This window comes from Phymastichus coffea, unplaced genomic scaffold (genome assembly GCF_024137745.1).
Source record: "Phymastichus coffea isolate CEN01 unplaced genomic scaffold, Cenicafe_Pcof_1.1 PCOF00081, whole genome shotgun sequence".
NCBI classification, from domain to species: Eukaryota; Metazoa; Arthropoda; class Insecta; order Hymenoptera; family Eulophidae; genus Phymastichus; species Phymastichus coffea.
The window spans coordinates 275821-294542 of NW_026706892.1; the positions used below are offsets into that span (position 1 = coordinate 275821).

General features: G+C 39.2%; 1 protein-coding gene across 3 annotated transcripts in view; it reads right to left on the minus strand.

Moving 5' to 3' along the window:
- Positions 1–824: 824 nt before the first annotated feature.
- LOC131668616 (hemicentin-2) overlaps positions 825–18722 on the minus strand; it is a 153653-nt gene continuing 135755 nt past the window's right edge. For all 3 annotated transcript variants that reach the window (XM_058942944.1, XM_058942943.1, XM_058942942.1), the window contains 2 exons: positions 6461–6639; positions 825–4846 (listed from right to left, as the gene is read on the minus strand). In XM_058942944.1, the coding sequence (XP_058798927.1) occupies positions 4604–4846; positions 6461–6639 (422 nt within the window). In that variant the 3' untranslated portion in view covers positions 825–4603. The remainder of the gene's footprint in view (positions 4847–6460; positions 6640–18722) is intronic.

Genomic DNA, 18722 nt, shown 5'->3' on the forward strand with positions numbered 1-18722 from the left:
GATATAGATCTTACAAAAAAAATTCTAAGGTTAAAGCATATAAAGAAAAAACCAAAATATAGCAAAATATTGAAAAAATTAAAAAAAAGCGAAAAGGAAGGAAGCAAAATCTGCTTAAGTTTGTCTGTCCAATTAAACGTTACAAACATTATGAAGGTTTACAAATGTGTTATTCTAGAAAGTTTGAGGAACTACTTATAACTTCGGAAGAAAATCAACTGCGATAATGAGGGTAAACTCATATTGTAAACACAGCCAAATAAAGCGAGAACGAAAAAGAAAAGTAAAACGTAAAAATCTAAATAAGCCCTCGAAAGTAAAATAAAAACTTGAAATGCAAGGTTGAACAAGAGAGAAGGGCCAATATTTCCGCGTCGGAAAATCGAGCGGCCGGGCAAACAATTAAAAACAAGTGAGCGCGCGCTCTAGCGCAAGAACACGTAGCACAACAGCGGCGGTGGCAGCGGCCTCTTAACGATTCAGCATCAGTTATCCCGACGGGCTTTTCGCTCGCGCGAAAATTGGAGCAGTTTACTTGGCTCGTAAGCGTCTCGCTACATGAAGTTTGTTTCGCTGCGAAGTTATGGGGCGCTCGAGTCTCATCGTAACTTTCGCCTGTGTAGAGTTAAGCTCGATTCTCTTTTCCTCTCTCTCTCTCTCTGCTGCCGCCCTTAGCTTTACGGCTTATCTTTGATTTTACCGTGGACTTGGCTTAATACGCCTCGGACACGTTTCACAAGCACACTTGCCCGCCAAAGGACACGAGAGGAAATTCATGTTTAAAAGGACAGCAGAGACATATAAGCATGATTTTCAGAAAGAAACGTTCTTTATTCTTCGAGTTTGGTTAAATTAGAATACACTGGAGTACGATGGAGAACGTCGGTTACAGTATATATAGCCTTTGTTTCGTTTTACTCTCTTTTGTTTATCGGCTTAGAACTTAGAATTAATGGCTCGATAGTGTATTACACGCAAAGAAGGTGGTGACGATGTATGACTGTGATGTATGTGTGGCGAAATAAAAAACGAGAGTTATGATAGAGATAGGAAGAATAGGATTTTACAAAAATAGATAATGAAATCAGTCGATAACAAACGATTCTGGCACAATTGTAACAATGCTCAACTATTTAATTACGTCGTGACACGTTAATTTTCTTTTTTTTCTTCTTTCTTTGTTCGCTTAAACTCGCCTACTATACTCTCATAAATACTTTGTTTGTGCACACATGATGCTTATATATCCTAGTAATCATAAGTTACAAGGGGAGTAATGTGTAATAATGAACACGTTTATTTTTTTTCTTCTTATTATCATTACAGGTGTTATTTTTATTTTATATACAAATTGACTTGCGCTTTATTAACAGTGAAACACGGAGAAGATAACTGAATTATTTAGGCTTCCATTTTTTCATTTTTCATTATGTACGTTGCCAAAAAAAAACCACAACTCCACGCGCAGATCGCTAGGTTTTGCTACGTTCACGTCGATATTACACGTTTTCTTTTATTTCTCATCATTAATGAATAAAGCTGCTTTCTTATACAATCAAAACATTTTGGCAAATTCATTTTCTTCAACACAGAGCCCATTTTAAATGTTGTACTTATCTTCGAATATTTTATATTTAATATCCTAATAGGCTTTCGTTTTAATATATCTTATGTATCGTTTAATGGTATTTTCCGCTTATAAAAATTAATTACAAAAACTTGTAAAGCTTTTGATTCGTCTGTATTTTTATCAAGACGATGAACAAAGAATGTAAATAATTCTTATGCCAGTGGAACATTTGTTTGTTCTATAATATACGATTAATACAATGAGTTTGTTTTTGGCCTACGTAACTATACAATTACAACTAAAAAATGAACGATAACAATCTTAGACGTTTCTCATGTTTTTTTAATTATCTTTTTTTTACTTTGACGCATGCGCATTGAAAAGGATAAGGGACGGTTACACTTGGACTCAAACACTCTCCCGCGTCTGAAAAAGAAGTTCGCCGATCGCTAAGTAGATAAATGCCAAGTAATTTGATTACCAGAAGGAAAGTTTTTAGGAGTGTCCGCGAGTCTCTTTTTTTTTCTCGTCGAGAATTATCCGGCAAAAACCGGAGCCAAAGTTGAATAGGATCAAAGACTCGAGTTATCTCGGCTACGAGAGCTCTCGTAAATACTACTTTTTTTCGCAGCAGCGCACTCGCGTCTGGAAAAGTTATCGAAACATTTAATGCAATTTCTTAGCAGTCTGCGAAACTTAAACTCCACCAACTCGTTTCGCGAATCGAGTTGTTGATAACCTTACAACTACTCCGGAATTCGCCACCGTCAACATTTCAATATCTTTTCCGAAACGTCCATCATACTATCCTACTGTGCCTACTAACTTTCCGAAAATGATGAGCCAAGAGTCAAACAACAGCAGCATTACGTGTGCCTAGTGAAATAGCACGAAAACACAATTTAGAAAACAAAAAAGAAAAGTTTAACAATGGAAAAAGTTGTAAAGAGGATGGTGTTAATCCGTCCGTACAGCAGGGTGCGACGTCGCTTAGAGTTTCGCGGTCGAAACTTGTAATTAGATGACCACGCCAGTGTCCAATTCTAATATCGGACACTGGCAGTCTGCAGCACGAGCTAAATGAGTTTCCGCAACAATATCAAATTCTCGCGCATGTATAAAAGCAAATGGTGCGCGCCGCTGCTGCCAGCCGATCTCCCTCGATAAAGAAATCACTGTCTACGCGTGTCATACGGGTGCGTCGACGCGGGACGGCGTCGCCAAATAAAACTTTATAAAAATATATCAACAAATGGTAAATGTGTTATTCTCTAACAGTGTGTAATCGTTACCGTATGTATAATATGTATACTTTTCTTATTTTTATCTTTTTCGCAATAGTAATGTACCATCTTTTTCCATAATGTTGTTGTTGCTGTTTATAATTCGTCATGCGGCTATGGCGTGTTTGCTTTTGCTTGTGCTTTGCTCGCGCACACGCGCTATACCCGACTATGTACACATTACAAATTCTATAGCAGCTCTCTCGTTCTCTCTCGTTCACTCTCTCTCTCTCTCTCTCTCTCTCTTTCTTTCTCTCACTCTCTCCTCACATGCATGCGTCACAGGATAATATACAATAAATTCATCCACTGTGACGAATCCATCAGCCTACAGGATAAAAAGAAAAACGGAATCGCTTAAATCGACGAGATAAAAATGCTGCATTTTTTCTTTTGGCGTTTTTCTTTTTCTAACTACATACAAATTGGTTTTTTTCATTTATTTATTATTATTAGTGTTGTTTTTTCGACTCTATACAGTTATATACATTGCTCAATATACGTTGTTTTTTTTCCCCTGTTCGAGTACTTTTTGTTCGTTGTCGCGTGCACAACAATGATGGCGATACCCCAACAAACTTTACGTTCCCGCTGCGTACGTGAATTTCTCGGATTCACCAGCAGACCCACCCACGTCAACGACGACAACGCGATAATTATATCAGCCAAGAACGCTGACGGCCGCTGGCAAATTTAATCCGCTTCGCGCGAGCGTGCACGTGGTATTCCGATATGGGTGGAGACTAATGGGAAGATTCAAAGTCTCTCTCTTATTCTGTGATTTTGCTTTCTCTCCCTCTCGAAAAAAAGAAAAACGTCTTTCTTCTTCACTTCCACGTAGCTATAAATCGACCGCGTTAAGCTATTTATTAACCAAATAATCCCGTCTTATTGAACGTGAAGCTCTATCTATATCTCTTCTTTTACCATTCAACCTTGACTGTAATTTTCTCTCGGGTGAGTGATTACATATATATATATATATATATATATATATATATAGCTTGTCGAATTGATTACTTTTTCTCGCAAAATAAGAATATACACCTGTGCTGCTGCCGGGCGATACGATAAATGCAAATCGATTTTAGCTAAAGGAGAGCATCAGCAGTGGCGCGGATGACTTGAAATTAAATTGCATCACTGATGCTGCAAATAAATAAAGTAATAGAAACACGGTGGGCTTTTCGTCGACAACCTCGAATGTGAATGCCATCATGGTTACAATTAGAAATTCATTACGTAGAGTGGAGAATCGTAACCGTTGCAACATGTGAAAGGGTAATTCTCAATCAATATTCGATCACTTCAAATTGTACGTCGAAAATTCCATTTGACAAATCACTAATATAAAATCCATTAAATCATATTCTAATATAATGTAGTCTAAGGTACAATAAATTATAATACAACTGCTATGCCACAATAATAATTCTAGAATACGGTAACGAATTATTATACATACACAATTTGGTTTTTGTAACCCGCTGAGTAAGCTTCAAACCTTTCACTCGAAAATCAGTTGATTTAGACTTTCGCTAACTTGCAATAAAGAGCCGACTGATCAGCTCTTTGTCAATAAATCAATAAAAAATAACATCATCATGCATCAGAACGCACGTGAAGCATATCTATCACTCGAAAACGCTTGGCACACAATCCGACATATGTACAACAGTATCAGAGCCTTTTGAAAAGAAGCAAATGAGAGCGAGACCTTCGCGATAGATCAGGATCATGAGCGTAAGCTTCAGACAGGATTTCGAAGCCTAAATATATTGACAAGTCCGAGACATATGAGTATGCCAATGAGACTCGGCTGTGTGACATGGGCGTGGCTGTAACCAGCTGCAAGAGTGACGTTGAGCGAGACGGTGGCATCGGCAAAGTTACCCTCAGCTGAGCGCACCAGCAGCATCCATTCACCTGCGTGAGATCGCTGCACTCGCTCGAAGCGTAACACCGACCGGTAGCAGGCCTTCGTACCGCCATCCTGCAAAATAACGTTACGTTTACTCTCACTCACTCTATTTGTGGCCGTGCTGCCCTGGCAAATAGCCTCCTTGTTGTTTCGTTTGTCAGTCTGTTTGCGCGCCCCGTGTATGTACAATGCGACGACGGTCTTAATCATTGATGAGAATGGCAAATTGTTGGTCTTGTTTATCGACTTTTGAACAGCATGAAGAGAGCGCGCAAGTCTCTTTCGAAGAGAAAGACTAATGCCAGGTGAAAAAAGATTCATTTTAATGAATGATCGATAAAGAGAAGGAAAGAAAGAAAGAGAGAAAGAGAGAGAACGCGTGCGCGCGTAGTTTAATTAGTAAGAGCTTTTTTCTCCATACACCGCTCACCAGTACTACGATTTTTTAATAAAATAATTCTCTTTGTGCTAGAGGATCCTTTGAGACATAAAAGAACGCTTATTAGAAATGCCAATTAATAAAATATCCTTTTTTAAAAGCATCAGAGTCGGAATCTCATGCCTTCGACTAGGAATAGTCAACTGCATAAACAATTAAAGCTCGATAATTCGAACTTCGCCAATTCGAATTTAAAGCTCTTTAAGCCTCTGAAGTTTCGAATCATTAAGATTCGACTGTAATCACGAAACGTTGACATTTATAATGAACATTGTCTTATGCTCTATAAATCCTGAACACGAGATATTTATACCGTAACATTCTAAAAATATTTACTTAGTTTCCAAGCAACTAGATTTTAAGGTTAATCGGTAGATTGTCTGAGCAACATCATAATTAATTTGTGCGCAGTTTACGAGTCATACAAAAGGTTCTATTACGTATAAGGATACAAATAGATAGAATTTAACAGACGAGTATAGTCATTGTCGGGTAGGCAATTAAGTCGCCTAGTGTCATAGCGCCATCCACAGCTCAAAGTTTCTCGCTCGCCGCCGAATTGGCAAGAAGGTAGTAGAAACGCAATGGCGACACGAACACGCGGATGAGTTCAATGGAGCGACAAACTGTGACTTGGTTGTGCGCGAAGATAAAATATCGTTTCCGCAGATCGATTTCCCCTTTTTTTCTTTCTCTTTTTCTCCCTCGCGGCACACTTTTATTTCCTCTCTCTCCCGCTTCATTTTTCAACGATTACAATGCCCAGTGATGCGCGACGAGCTCCTCTCTCTCTCTCTCTCTCTTTCTCTTTCTCTTTTCTTCCTCCCTCTCCTCCCTCGTCTTATTGAAATCCTCGCGCTTGAAGGATTTTACAATTGATCGCGTGCGAGAGAGAAGCTTGTTGTCCGGAAGGAAAGAAGGACGATGATTCCAACACGTTTCTTTTTTTGCGTTTGGAAATAAATCGATTGAAATAATAAGTTACCGTCATTTTGTATTTAATGCTCAAGAGAGATGTTCTCTTTAAACTTGAGATATGAATTTTATGATAGACAATCCCGCGAGGTAATGGAAATCCTTTTACTAGCGCGAGTAGTAGATTGGGGGATATGATTCGTGATATAAAATCCGTTGAATTTATCACTTTCGTATTAATGAAGAGATAAAAATAAAAAACAATATCTGATTCAGCTGGAAAAAAAGAAATTTGAAATTGTCGACTTTAGCCGAAATCCGGAGAAACTGACCTCGATTGAGAGAGCTCTGACACCGTCGCGTGATTCTCCGCCTGGCACGTACACCCTTTCCTCGGACATCCAGATGACTTTTGTGTAGTTGGGCTCCGCGCAAAATTCGACGATCACGTCGAGCGTGTCGCCCTCGTTCGTTGTCATCGTCTGTGTTTTAGGATGGACCATTGGTGGACCTGCACATATGCACAAACAAAATGTCCAGATTTATTTTAATTTCTGCAGCGAATAATAAAATAGAAAATTGCATAATAATATAGGAATTATAGATGAATTATCAGCGAATAACTGATGTATTCATTGTTTGTAAATGATATAAATCATCTAAAACTTCGTGACTAAATCACATAATGGAAGTAGTCATAATTAAGTAATCGTTTTATCAACTGTACATAAATCGACATACGTATGGCGATCTTATCCAAATCGTATAACTATTAAGGTCATATTGTAATATTTTGTCGATCATTATAGTGTCATTTTACCTTGTTTACTGCGCAACAATTATGTTGATTGATTCGAGTTATGACTCATTCAAATCATAGTTACGCATATTTGTGTATATTCGAAATTTCGATTTGAATAATAATTTGCATGATATTCTATTTAGCAATAGCAATATCCATGTATTATTATTTCAGTCTTGCATAAGCCAAATCTGCACATTACGTTTATTCTCCCATCGCAATAAATCGTTTCCGCGAATGAGTAAGCTCTTGTAGCATATAAATAATAGAAAACAATTTTGTAATCTGGATCTTGCAAGCTCATTGTTATTTCAATTTTCATGTTCTATGGAGAATAATCAGCCGTGCAGAAAAACGAAGAGCCTAACAAGTCGAATGATAAAAAAAATCAGAGGGAAATTATTAGATAACACACTGAAAGTTCAGTACGCGTCGTGCACCCGGCGAAAGACAAAAAAAGTAGAACTTTCTCCCCGAAAATTTTCGACGTAGGTATGTCAAAGAGCCTCGAAAAATAATAATCAACGCGGGAAATCAGGCTGGCATGCAAAGGTCGAAAGAAAAAAAGAGAGGTAGCACACCGGCGTCTCGCCTCATCGGTCAAACGGGTACACAAGCTTCTATGTACAATAGTGCGAACGCATTGAAATGTTTTTTTGAATAATTCAGGACCTGCGCGCACGCACATGCACGGAGCTCGTCACATAGTAAGCCAAGCAGTAGCGAACGACAACTCGCATGCACTTGGGTTAATTGAAGCGTGGATGTTGCTACGGTGGTAGCAGTCGCATCACAGAGCTTCCTTTCTCATCTGCATAGATTTGCCCGGTAGCAAAGCGCTTGCGCACAAGCCTGCTCTCATGAATATTCGCCGAGTGGAAATTACCGGAATTCCAAGCTCCCTCTCTCCCTCAAAGAGAGAGAGTGAGAGAGAGAGAGAGGTGGAATATCCGCTTCCTCTCTCTCTCTCTGTCTCTCTCTCTCGTCTTTGATTAAATGAAGCGCGAAACAGTTGTTCGCCTTTGCGCTGATTTGTTGAACTTTGGCCAATTGGAAAGGTTAAAAAAGAAACGGATAGACATAGTAAGTGGTTTGGTTACTATATACATATAACCGGTAGAATTTCTTTACTATGCAGGGATTCTTTCATTTACTTCACATTATCATACTTTACCAAGAGAGGACAATCAGGTTAGATTATTTTAAACGGACCGAGAGTTATACTAACTAAATGAATTTTCACGTACGGCTTTCGCATAATATTTGCTGATTAGCATTTACACATCGAAGATATATTAACACTTGGAATATTAGCAAGTTTTCGTCGTGCATGACGAAAACTTGCTTTGCCAAACACACGACTATTACGTATTTATATGCATCAGTACACAGCCAAAATTACTCTGCTGGTGTGCTTCGAAAAATATTTGTCCGCCGTTGCATGGTAAATTTGGTTGAGAGTACGTAAACTCAAACGATCGTAGTGTAGTCGTGCGTTCCTTTTTCTTTAAATATAAATATTGAAATTCATCGTTGAAAAAGTAATCATAAAATTAATTGTTTCAAAAGAAAAACAGCTACATCACATTAAGCGATTGGTTGATTGGACGATGTTATCGTCAACGTCATTGTCACGAGATACAAATGGCCCTGCAAAGTATCAACGCTAACAACAACAACAACAACAACAGCATCAGCACGCAGTCGGTCAGTGTTATATATCGAGCATAGGAAGCTTTTGTCCGGGGAATGTTCATTAGAACGTCCTAAGCGGCTTTGCCAGCAGATTGGCCCGCGAGAGTGAGCGCGCTTTAGCTCGTCGAATTACGCCGCGGCACAGTCCCGTTCCCCTTTGACCGTATCAATGCACCAGCGGGACTCCTGCGTTTGCATATTCATCGGCGATGTTTGAGACGATTAGTTGTCTGTCTCAGTTATTCCTTTGAATGACTGGCAAGTGTAAGCGGCCTCCTCTAGGCTTGTGCTGATGAACCAGCAATGCCAATTGAACGTACACTGCCACTGTCTCTTGCCTTATATGTAGTGTCGTTCAAAGGGAACCTTGAACAGTTGCCTTTGAGACGATTTTCGAGCTTAAAACCTGTGCGTTGAAATCGTTGCAATTGCGAGTTATTTCAATTTGTATATCACCCCCCCCCCCTCTCTGTCTTTCATTTATTGGAATTTCATTGAATCTTACTTTTTCAAGGCGTACAGAGAAATTACGCAAGTCAAATTTCTTTTTTATTGAAAGTATGTCATCGGGAACTCGCGAGTTTGTTAGGAGAAACAGTAAACCAATTACACGAATCTCGAGTATCGAAGGGTGTACTGCGGCTTCTCTATCTCGAAACTTGCGCTGGCAGAAGCCGCCAGGCTCTGCATAAGTATTGATTAATATAAACTTTTCAAGCGCCTTGCGGGATACAGAAGACTGTAAATACGTTAACCCGTAGCACGGATCCCAGGCATTTCAATCATTGTGTCTCGCAACTTGGTGCTCGCCGATAATTCATAGCGAATGACGGCGGTGTTGTGTAACGGCATTAAAAATTTGTTACGAAAGAAATTATAGCCGGCGAGAAAAAAAGAAATACACGGCTACTAATGAGAAAAGGGGCATATAACCAGATGCCCCGGGGAAAATTCGCGCGCGATGCGAAAATAATTAAAGGAATAACGAACGGGGCGCGGGGCTTTACGTAGCGTAATAGCCTGTGATATTTCATAAAGCTAAATAAAGATAATACATTTTCTTTTTTTCCTTTTTCGAGGAGGAGTTGGGGTGGCAGCTTTGACGGGTAATTTTCGCGAATTCCAAAAATTCCTCGCTCTTTCACCGGCTTGACTAATCGAGTTATTTCATCGTATACTTGCCACCCGACAGACGAGAGAGCAAGAGAGCGAGAGAGAGAAAGAGAGAGAGAGAGAGAAAGCAGCTATACGAGTAGAAAAGAGACAAATCGAGGCCACGAGCTCACAATTTGTCGACGAAAACCGTTGTACCCCCGTATATATAGGCGTACATACACGCGCTCGCGAATCCTTCTCACTTTTTTTTGTCAGCGAAACTTTCAACGAATTGTTTCCCATATCCGCATAAGGTGACGCAACAAAGGCGTACCTCGAACGAACTTCATTTTCGAAAGCTTGACTTTGGCGGCACGACTGCGCTCCTCTTTTTCGAAAGATAACTTTGGCATTATGCAAAGTAAGCATAATGCAAACTAGATTAATATTTGGAAAAATAACGGGGAAATAGCGTGTGCGTACGTGCCTTCGCTTTTCTGTTTCTTTTTTTTCTTTTGTATAGAGTAGAAAATATCGATGCATGTATTTCCGCCGTATTTTTGCTAGCGCGATTCAAGCCGCAAGTCATGTAATTCACAAAAAAGAAAATGTCGTCGACGTGTGTGTAAAGAGACATAGTGTATTTTTCTTTTCTGCAAAAATATTTTTCTCAATTTGCTTTTTTCTCTATCACATACACACGCGCGCGCACGCACTTTCGTCGGAGAACTTTTATCGAGAGTGCCTTGAAAGAAGTTATAATAGAAAAAAAGATTTTAATTTGAGATTTACACAAAAATCTAGCTGGTTTAGTTTGAAAACTCAATTTGAATGTGTGTGTACGTATGTTAAAATCCGTATATACGTACAACTTTTACGCGTTACAAGTTGTATGAGCAAACTTTCGAAATTAAAATATTCATTTGCACCCGTAGTTCAGCACAAATTAATCGCGACTGGAATCTCTGAAAACTGTGTCGGGAAAAATCTGCAATATAACGAAATAATTAAATTCGTTATCAACATTCCACATCACGTCAACAGGATCTCCTTGAAGTTGATGGACATCTAATTAAGTTTTATCTAAACGGAGAAACAGAGAAAGATTGAACCAGTAAACAAAGAAAACAGTGGCATAATTAGTCAGAGGAGCTACGTTGAGAGCCTTTGAAGCAGGAAAATAAAGAAAAAAATTGAAAGGCTTTGAGTTTGGAAATCAGGCTTCGAGCCGAGCTGGTATTGGTTCCATTCTGCAATAGCGGTAGCCTCTCGAAGAGCAAAAGCGCGCCACTTCGCGCACGTTCTATCTTTTTCTTTCCTAGAGCGTCGAGACAGTTTCTCTCTTTCTGGAAGCACACTTATCTGTTAAACCATCTATTTCCGTAGCTTTCTCTTTCTCTCTCGAGCTTTTCATTTTCTTGCAGACTGTCGAGATAAGGACAATAGCTGCCAAGTGGCGTATGTGTTTTCGTCGGCGTTTTACTGCATTCATACCGTTGCACCCCTCAATAGAGACTATCGACCCACTTTTCCAATCTCTGTACCAATGTGAATTATTAACGTGTAAGCTTCTTCCTTTATTATTTTTTGTGAGGATTTTTCCAAGTTAATGAATGATCGAGGCACACATACACACCAAGTTTGCAAGTGTAGCTTCAACCGCGGAGCTAGCTTTGACCTCTTTCAAGCTAAAGCCCATTATCCCGAATCTTTCTTTTCGCCTCACTCGTTCGCGCACGAAGTGCCGGAGCGTTACAAATCATAAATCACTTGTACACTTAAGGGAGAGAGCTGCTGGTCTTTCGAAGCTTTAGCGCGACACGCTTCGCAGGATCAGCCAATAAAGTTCTTTAGTGCTTGGCAATTGCGACAATAGAAAATACAACGCCGATACCAGCTTGTCGAGAGATAGAACGAGAAAAGTCCCGACTATGAAATTTAATAAACTGGCATTACTGTCCTCGCGTGCTTGCACCGTCGCACAATGCAATGCTTCTTGATAAATCGCGTTCTTACGTTGTACCATTCCGAATTGATCGTTCATTGAACAATATCCTTTCGACGTCGTTAGATCTCGCAGCGTAGAGCTAACTATATAGGATAATTGACAATTACGAGCTTCGCGAAGAACATTTATTCGTCTTTATATAACGAGCACTGTTAACAAGTTGTATACAGACCGGATTGTTCATAAAAGCTGAAGGAAGAAAGTGGGAAGAAGAAGATACCTAGACACTACAGCTGCTCGTCGGGCGGTAACAAAATACCAAGGAGGGCTCGGATAACAATGTTGTATCTCTTTCTTTAGCTGCTTTCTTTTTCCGCTTTCGTTGTTTCGCTGCATCATTATATTACGCGAGCAGAAAAAAGGATAACAATGAGCGACAACGGAAAAATACTTCCGCGCGGTGTAGAAGCTTCTTTGCGGATAAATCAGCAATTCCATTCCATCAAAAAGTGTCATCACTCAGTATCGTTTTTTTTCGAATGTTTAAATAGTGTCCACACATCTAAATTTACTACTTTAACATTACATAGTCTATTAGAAAACTCAAAATACTCTGGCCCATCACCTGCTGTCTTGTGACATTCATTTACTCATCAGTATAGACGTTCAAATCAGGAGAAAAGTGATAATTTTAACAATAGCAAAAGCAAACACGTCAATTCTTATGGGTATCTTATGTAATTTTTTTAAGTTTGACCCTTGAAGAGCTTTGAAAACACACAAATAAATCAAAAGTGTCAGCTCTTCGATTTTATTAATTTTAAGTTTTTATGCACTGTTACACTGTAAACTAAGATATGATCTTATATATTTTATTAAAGTAATAATCACTATGTACGCTGAAAACTTACGTGATATTACATCAAATCAGCATAATCACATTCCATAATCTCTATCTCTAATACACCAATAATAATAATCAATAGAGGCTTCACTTCTCGTAATTCTCCTTTTTAGGAAGGATTCCATATAAAAATACACCATATAAAAATTAATAGTATCATAAAATGTCATCTAATGAACCTAAGTGTTTTAACTAGTTCCATATGTTCTATAGATTAATTAAAGGGCATAAGCCAAGGCGTGGACATAGTGTAAATAGTCGATAAAATTTTCTCGAATTAAAAATTGTTTGTTTGTGAAAATCGCTTATATGCTGCAATAAGTATATAATAAGATAACAATTTAGGAAAGATAAAATCAGTTAAAAAGAGCTTAGAAATGAAAAGCGGCCCACTCAATTACGAGCAAGTACGCAGTAGGTCATTTTGAATAATCTCATTACGCTTAACGATCATGCAATTATATACCTGTGCGAGGCTCTAGAAAGTTTTCGAGAGACGGTCACTGCACCGATCTACCTGCTCGCGCGTAAGCTGATAATTTTCATTTAATTTCTTGTTAACCTTTTTTCACGCCAAAGCACGAGAGAAGAAAAATAAATAAATAAATAAATGAAAATCCTCTCGGGTCTCTGTCACACGAGTTTCCACGAGTCTTTTTCCCCGTTGTCGCAAGCTCTCGCGTATACGATATACGCGAAGATTCCACAGGGACAAATCCCGCGAGAGAGAACGTCGTTTCCACAGCTCGAAGCTATCGGTCCGCTTTCTCTCCCGTCCGGACTGCGAGTTTTTCTCCTTGCGAGACCGCCTTTCCTCTCTCTTCCTCCCTTTTGTCTTTCTTTGCCGTAGCATCGTATTCCTTGTCAATATCTACGCGAACTACGTCATAAAAATTCGAAGGCGAATTCTCCCTTTGATTATTCGTAGCTGTAAATGTTGGATCGCGTGCTTATAAACGTTTCAATTTCTTCTTTCGCGAAATGTTTGTATATATGGAAGTAAGCGTGCAAATGTTATGTCTTTGTTCCTTCAGCCATTTCCAGCTCGTTAGATCTCTAATCTTTTCCAAATGACTTGATGCAATCTACTTTTGTCCTTTTCAAATTCGAGTTCTCTCTCCCCATTTCCCTCGAGTACTTATTCGCACACGAAGACGTTAATCGCAAGTTCTTCTACGAATTCCAACTTTCAGTAGAATAATTCGCGTTTAGTCAGCCACTAACCCATTAAATTTGTCAGATACTTTCGCACTAAATCTACATACCGAATAAATTTTTAAAACTTTTCTGTACGCTGCGGTCGACTATACATTTTATATCTAACCCATTCTAAGCTTCGGTTAAACTTATTACAGTGCTTTTGTAGGCGTGTTACAGAGTACAAAAAAGCGACTTGTGAGGCACGCGGAAGACCAAAAAAGAATAGGCATCATAAAATCCTATTCTCGCTGAAACCTCGTCGCGAACACCGAAAAAAAAGAGAAAGAGCGGCCCTCTATCTAGGCAAGAATTTTTTTGCTGTCTGCATATAATTCAATAGTGTCGCGCGCGAGGACGTTGATTAACGGTCGCTTGCCGAATAAGCTTCTCTGGAGGAAAAGGAAACAGTGGCGTCGCCTCGAGTGACGAAACAGACAGTGCTCGCGCAAAAGTCTCGTTGCCGTTTACGATAATTGTTAGTGTACTTCTCTGCGACGTGATACGCGCGAGAAACTTGGCACTTTGTTTGGCTTCCTGTTTTTGCAAAGTTGCATTTCGCGTAATTTGCCCTTCTATCTCTCGACCGTGCAAGTACCTTTCTCCTTGCCACAGCAGTGGTTCACATAAGAACGAGCTGAAAGAGAGAGAGAGAGAGAGAGAGAGAGAGAGAGAGAGACAGCTTCGACTAAATCGCTTGTCTGAGACACATCTTCTGTACGGTTCGCTACGTGCAGTGAGGATATACTCGCGCTGCAGGCTTGAGCCTCCTTCTTTTTGTTTTTAAAAAATGCATGCACGTCTGAATCTCCTGTATTCAGTCGAACGACCGAGGGTCATATGCGCGCGTACTATTGCTTTGAACAATCCTTCTCTCTTGGATATTTTTTAAAGATAAAAGGACGGATTCAGTTGGGTACGGATCTTTTTTTCCTTTTATTTTATGGTTTAGTCAAAGGGAGTTTTTATTTTAATTTTCCTTAGCGATCTAGGTAGAACCGTATATTTTTTATTTTTGTTTGGGTTGGCTTCATTAACAAAGCCAAATTTTTTCATAAATACGTAAGTTTTCTGACGATAAATTGCATGTACCATTTTTATAATTCAAGCTGGTGATATTGAGCGTTTGTTAACGATTTGAAGTATCGATACAACAGCAGTATAATTCCTCATTTTTTAATTAGTGATTTAATGATTAACAGAAACGAAGAATGCAGTATTTTGTTATCAAATCAAAAGTAACGAGTTGATATTTGTTATTTTCAGGAAATGTAAAGTTATGGTTATTGAGGAATGCCCTCTTCATCATGTTTGACGAACTATTCAATCACTGTACAAAAAGTTAGGAATAATGCTATCATTGCGTTATTTTCTAAATTGCGAAATAAAAGGAAGTCTTATATGATTTAAATGATTTCCAAGTGCGTAAATAATAAAACATGCAAATTTTTACAAAATGGCAGATACTGAAAAACTTGATAGCTTGTTCTATAAGGGTGGCATTTTTCAAAAGCGCCCTTAAAAAATATGAATCCCAAAGACTCGTCAAAGTTTCAAAGCGCCAAACGATGAAAAGCTCGTAACAACAAAACTTTTCTATTTCCTCTCAAGGACCTGAACGTTCGAGAAAGTATCCTTTTCTCGTTTTTTAATGGCCGAGCGGCATTTATCTCTCGATAAAAAAAAAAGGAGAGGAGGTAGAGGGGCGAAGCCATCGTAAAAGTAGATGATAAGTAATGGTACAGTAACGGAGTTGCCGGGAAAAAGGCGTTGGCTATTGGGTCGGGGAATATAACAGAGAGAGAGAGAGAGAGTAGAGTAGAGAAAGCCAAAGACACGTCGCTCGCGAGAGCATGCGAGCATCAATCTCTATGAAGTGACGGCCGAGTGGGATAACTGATCGACGCCTCCCCTTTCCTCCCAACGACGACAGCCATTACCACATCCGCGGAAGCGACTTTCTTCCTCCTTTCAACCACTTTTTCATCCCTCTCGACAGTCTCACTCTCTTTTTTTCTCTTCTATATGCCTTTCCTATACACATTTTTGTGAATCATCGCGGAGTATGTGTGCCGATGAAATTCTCCAATGAACCGCTGAAAAAGCATCCTACCCCTCTCACGCGTTAATCAAGGCAAGTTTTCTTCCAATGGAAATGTCAGAACTCTTACAATTCAGCGCGTGAGCATTGTCAAGCTGTACGCAGGAAGAGAGAAAAAGGTGGGTCAGAGGATTCGCTGCGAATCGAAGTTATATGACAACTTATCGATCGACGTGACTTTTTTTTCTCTCGTAGAGCAAGAATATCAAGAGATAGAAGCTTTCTTTATTCGCGTGGAATCACACTTGAATGGGGATGCATTATACATAGAAGTTGCTTGCGGGCCGTGGAGTGATGGGCGAAGAAGGCTCATGCGATAAATCGCTGCTGTTTTCGGGACGGGCTCGGCAAGAGCAGTTCATTAGTTATCGTAAATAACAGCTTACCTTAATATTTCCTGATGAAGTCAAGTTGACTTTCTTATGTGCCGTCGGCTTTAACGAAATAAAACTGCACATACATGCGATAACACTTGATTAATGTTCAATTTCAAATGAAAATTATACACGGTGATAACATGCAGCTAGAAATGATAAACACAATGATGATCTTTGTAATTTATTACGAGAATTTCCGACTAGTCGAAATAGTCAAATCAAATGGAAGATTATGTCCATATATCAGAAGTGAATATCTGATCGGAGATGAATTCTCGAGAATGACAGTAATTTAAAAATATTATTGCGCTTATCGGGGTTTTGATGACACAAGTGAACGTGAATAGATCTCAATTTCGAATACATATATATATATATACATGATTAAAAGGTGAATTTCCGGACGGTTATTATCCGCGCGCTGAATGGAGAGTTGATATAATAGCGGGAAATTCCAAAATAATGATGAATATATAGTATCCGAAAAATACATTTTCACCCAAATAAAGCTTGAAAGCCGTTGCGTGTTAAATAACAACATTGGACCAACGTCGAATAATACCGCTTAATAAAGTCTCCATTTTTTCAAACACTATTAGTAATTCGTCGACAGGTCTAAAAAAATGTAAGAAGAAAGAGTGAAAGGAATATACGTCAGTCTAGCTTGATTTGAAAACATAAGCAGGTTAGTAAAAGTAGCTTTCACCCGAAGAGAAAATTCCCGCAGCCAAAATAAATAATTCATAGTCAGTGGTGAAAGCGTCAGCAGCAATTCGAGTGTAGCTTATTACCGATCGTTCGTATACTCCCTCCTCGACTGGCTTTTGCACAGTGGCAGAGAGTTGACCTGACACTCTGCGCGCGCTGGGGGTAGAGAGGAAGTTGCGGAATCGAAGGCGCGATTTGAATGCTGTGCGAAAGGCACATATACACACCTCTTCCTGCCATCGCCCCCACCCATATTCTCTTTCGCTCTCTCTCTACACCAAAGTGTCGCGCGGTGCATGCATACGAAATGCCAGTCGCTGCCGAAATATTCCTGAACTCCCCCCTCCCCCTGTCCCGCCAAAATACACACGGAATTTCTACGATAGCCTAGTGTTTTATTTTTATCTTTCCCCTTTGGAAATTCCCAAATCATATTAGACGCAGATGAGGATAAATTTGGTTCAATGCAGGTGTACCAGAAAAATGATATTCGTTGTCAAAACTTATCGAAGAAGATGTGATCAACAGATCTGCCCATATAGACAAGTTCGTTATTAGGTAATTGTTGCAGCGCGATCGAATTTAGTCAGAACCAAATAAACTTTAACTTATTACTACTACTACTCTTTCTCTCTCTCCCACCCCTCCCTCTCTCTCTCTCTCTCTCTCGATGCATTTCTATTATAATGAAAAGTTTTGGCTATATATAAAGCATGCTTCCAATGATTTTTCTTCAGGGAAATTCTTCATATTTTTGTTAGGTTTAAATTAAGCTTAAATACTTTTGAGTAAATATCGATGTTCCGATGAGTTTGCTTTTCTTAACCGAGGATATTGTATTACAAAAGTTGGTTATTACTTTGTGAACATTCAGAAAACTATGTTTGCTAGTTCGGAGCATGCTATAACAGTTCTGTAAAGTGAATGACGTAATGAGATACAATCTTAAGCACGCATAACATTTTCTACGAAAAATATTTTTTTAATGTTTTACGCATAATTCTACTGCAATGCTTCATCTAACAATATTATGAAGGAAACTACAACAAAAATGATAATATCATCTGAAAACTCGAAATTTCATATGCCGTAAGTTCGGGATACGAAATTCATATTAAAATTCTGTCAGTAATATGAAGAAATGAAATGTTCGTAACAGTATTTCGTCGGCATCTCATTCGGAGACAGCAAGCGCATCAAACCTCGGAGACGATCTGGCGTAGGAAGCCTATACCGTAATAATTTTGTGCAGAAAAAAAAAATTTTCATCCGCGTAATTCAAGCGAAAAGCCGAACGTCGAGAGAAAGCCCACAATAAATTGAATGGACGACCACGTTCTTTCTCTTTCTCTCTTTTTTGCCAGAGACTCGATTCAAATGAAGCGCGCCGCCGGCCCATTCAGAACGCTGGGACGCATCGCGGATATTCTAATTACAGCGCTCCACTCTCTCTTCCTCTCTCTCTCTCCCACGACAATACGCTTTTATATGCCCTCGTATGCCTTCTTTTTTCAAGGACTCGTCCGACCTTTTTTTTCTTTTTTCGCTCTCGATTCCGATCTGGCTTCCTTTTTTTCAGCGGATGAACTCGCGCGTATTGTTGTATTTTATTTTTTGCGCGCGATTTGGTTTTTTTTCTGCGGGTTTCGAATTTAGTTCGGTTCGTTTACTCTGCCAGCAGGGCTATCGGTTTTACGCTGACGTCGAGAGAGGGATTACAAAATAAATAGATGGAGGGAAGATTGCAAAAGTAATGAGAATTTGAAA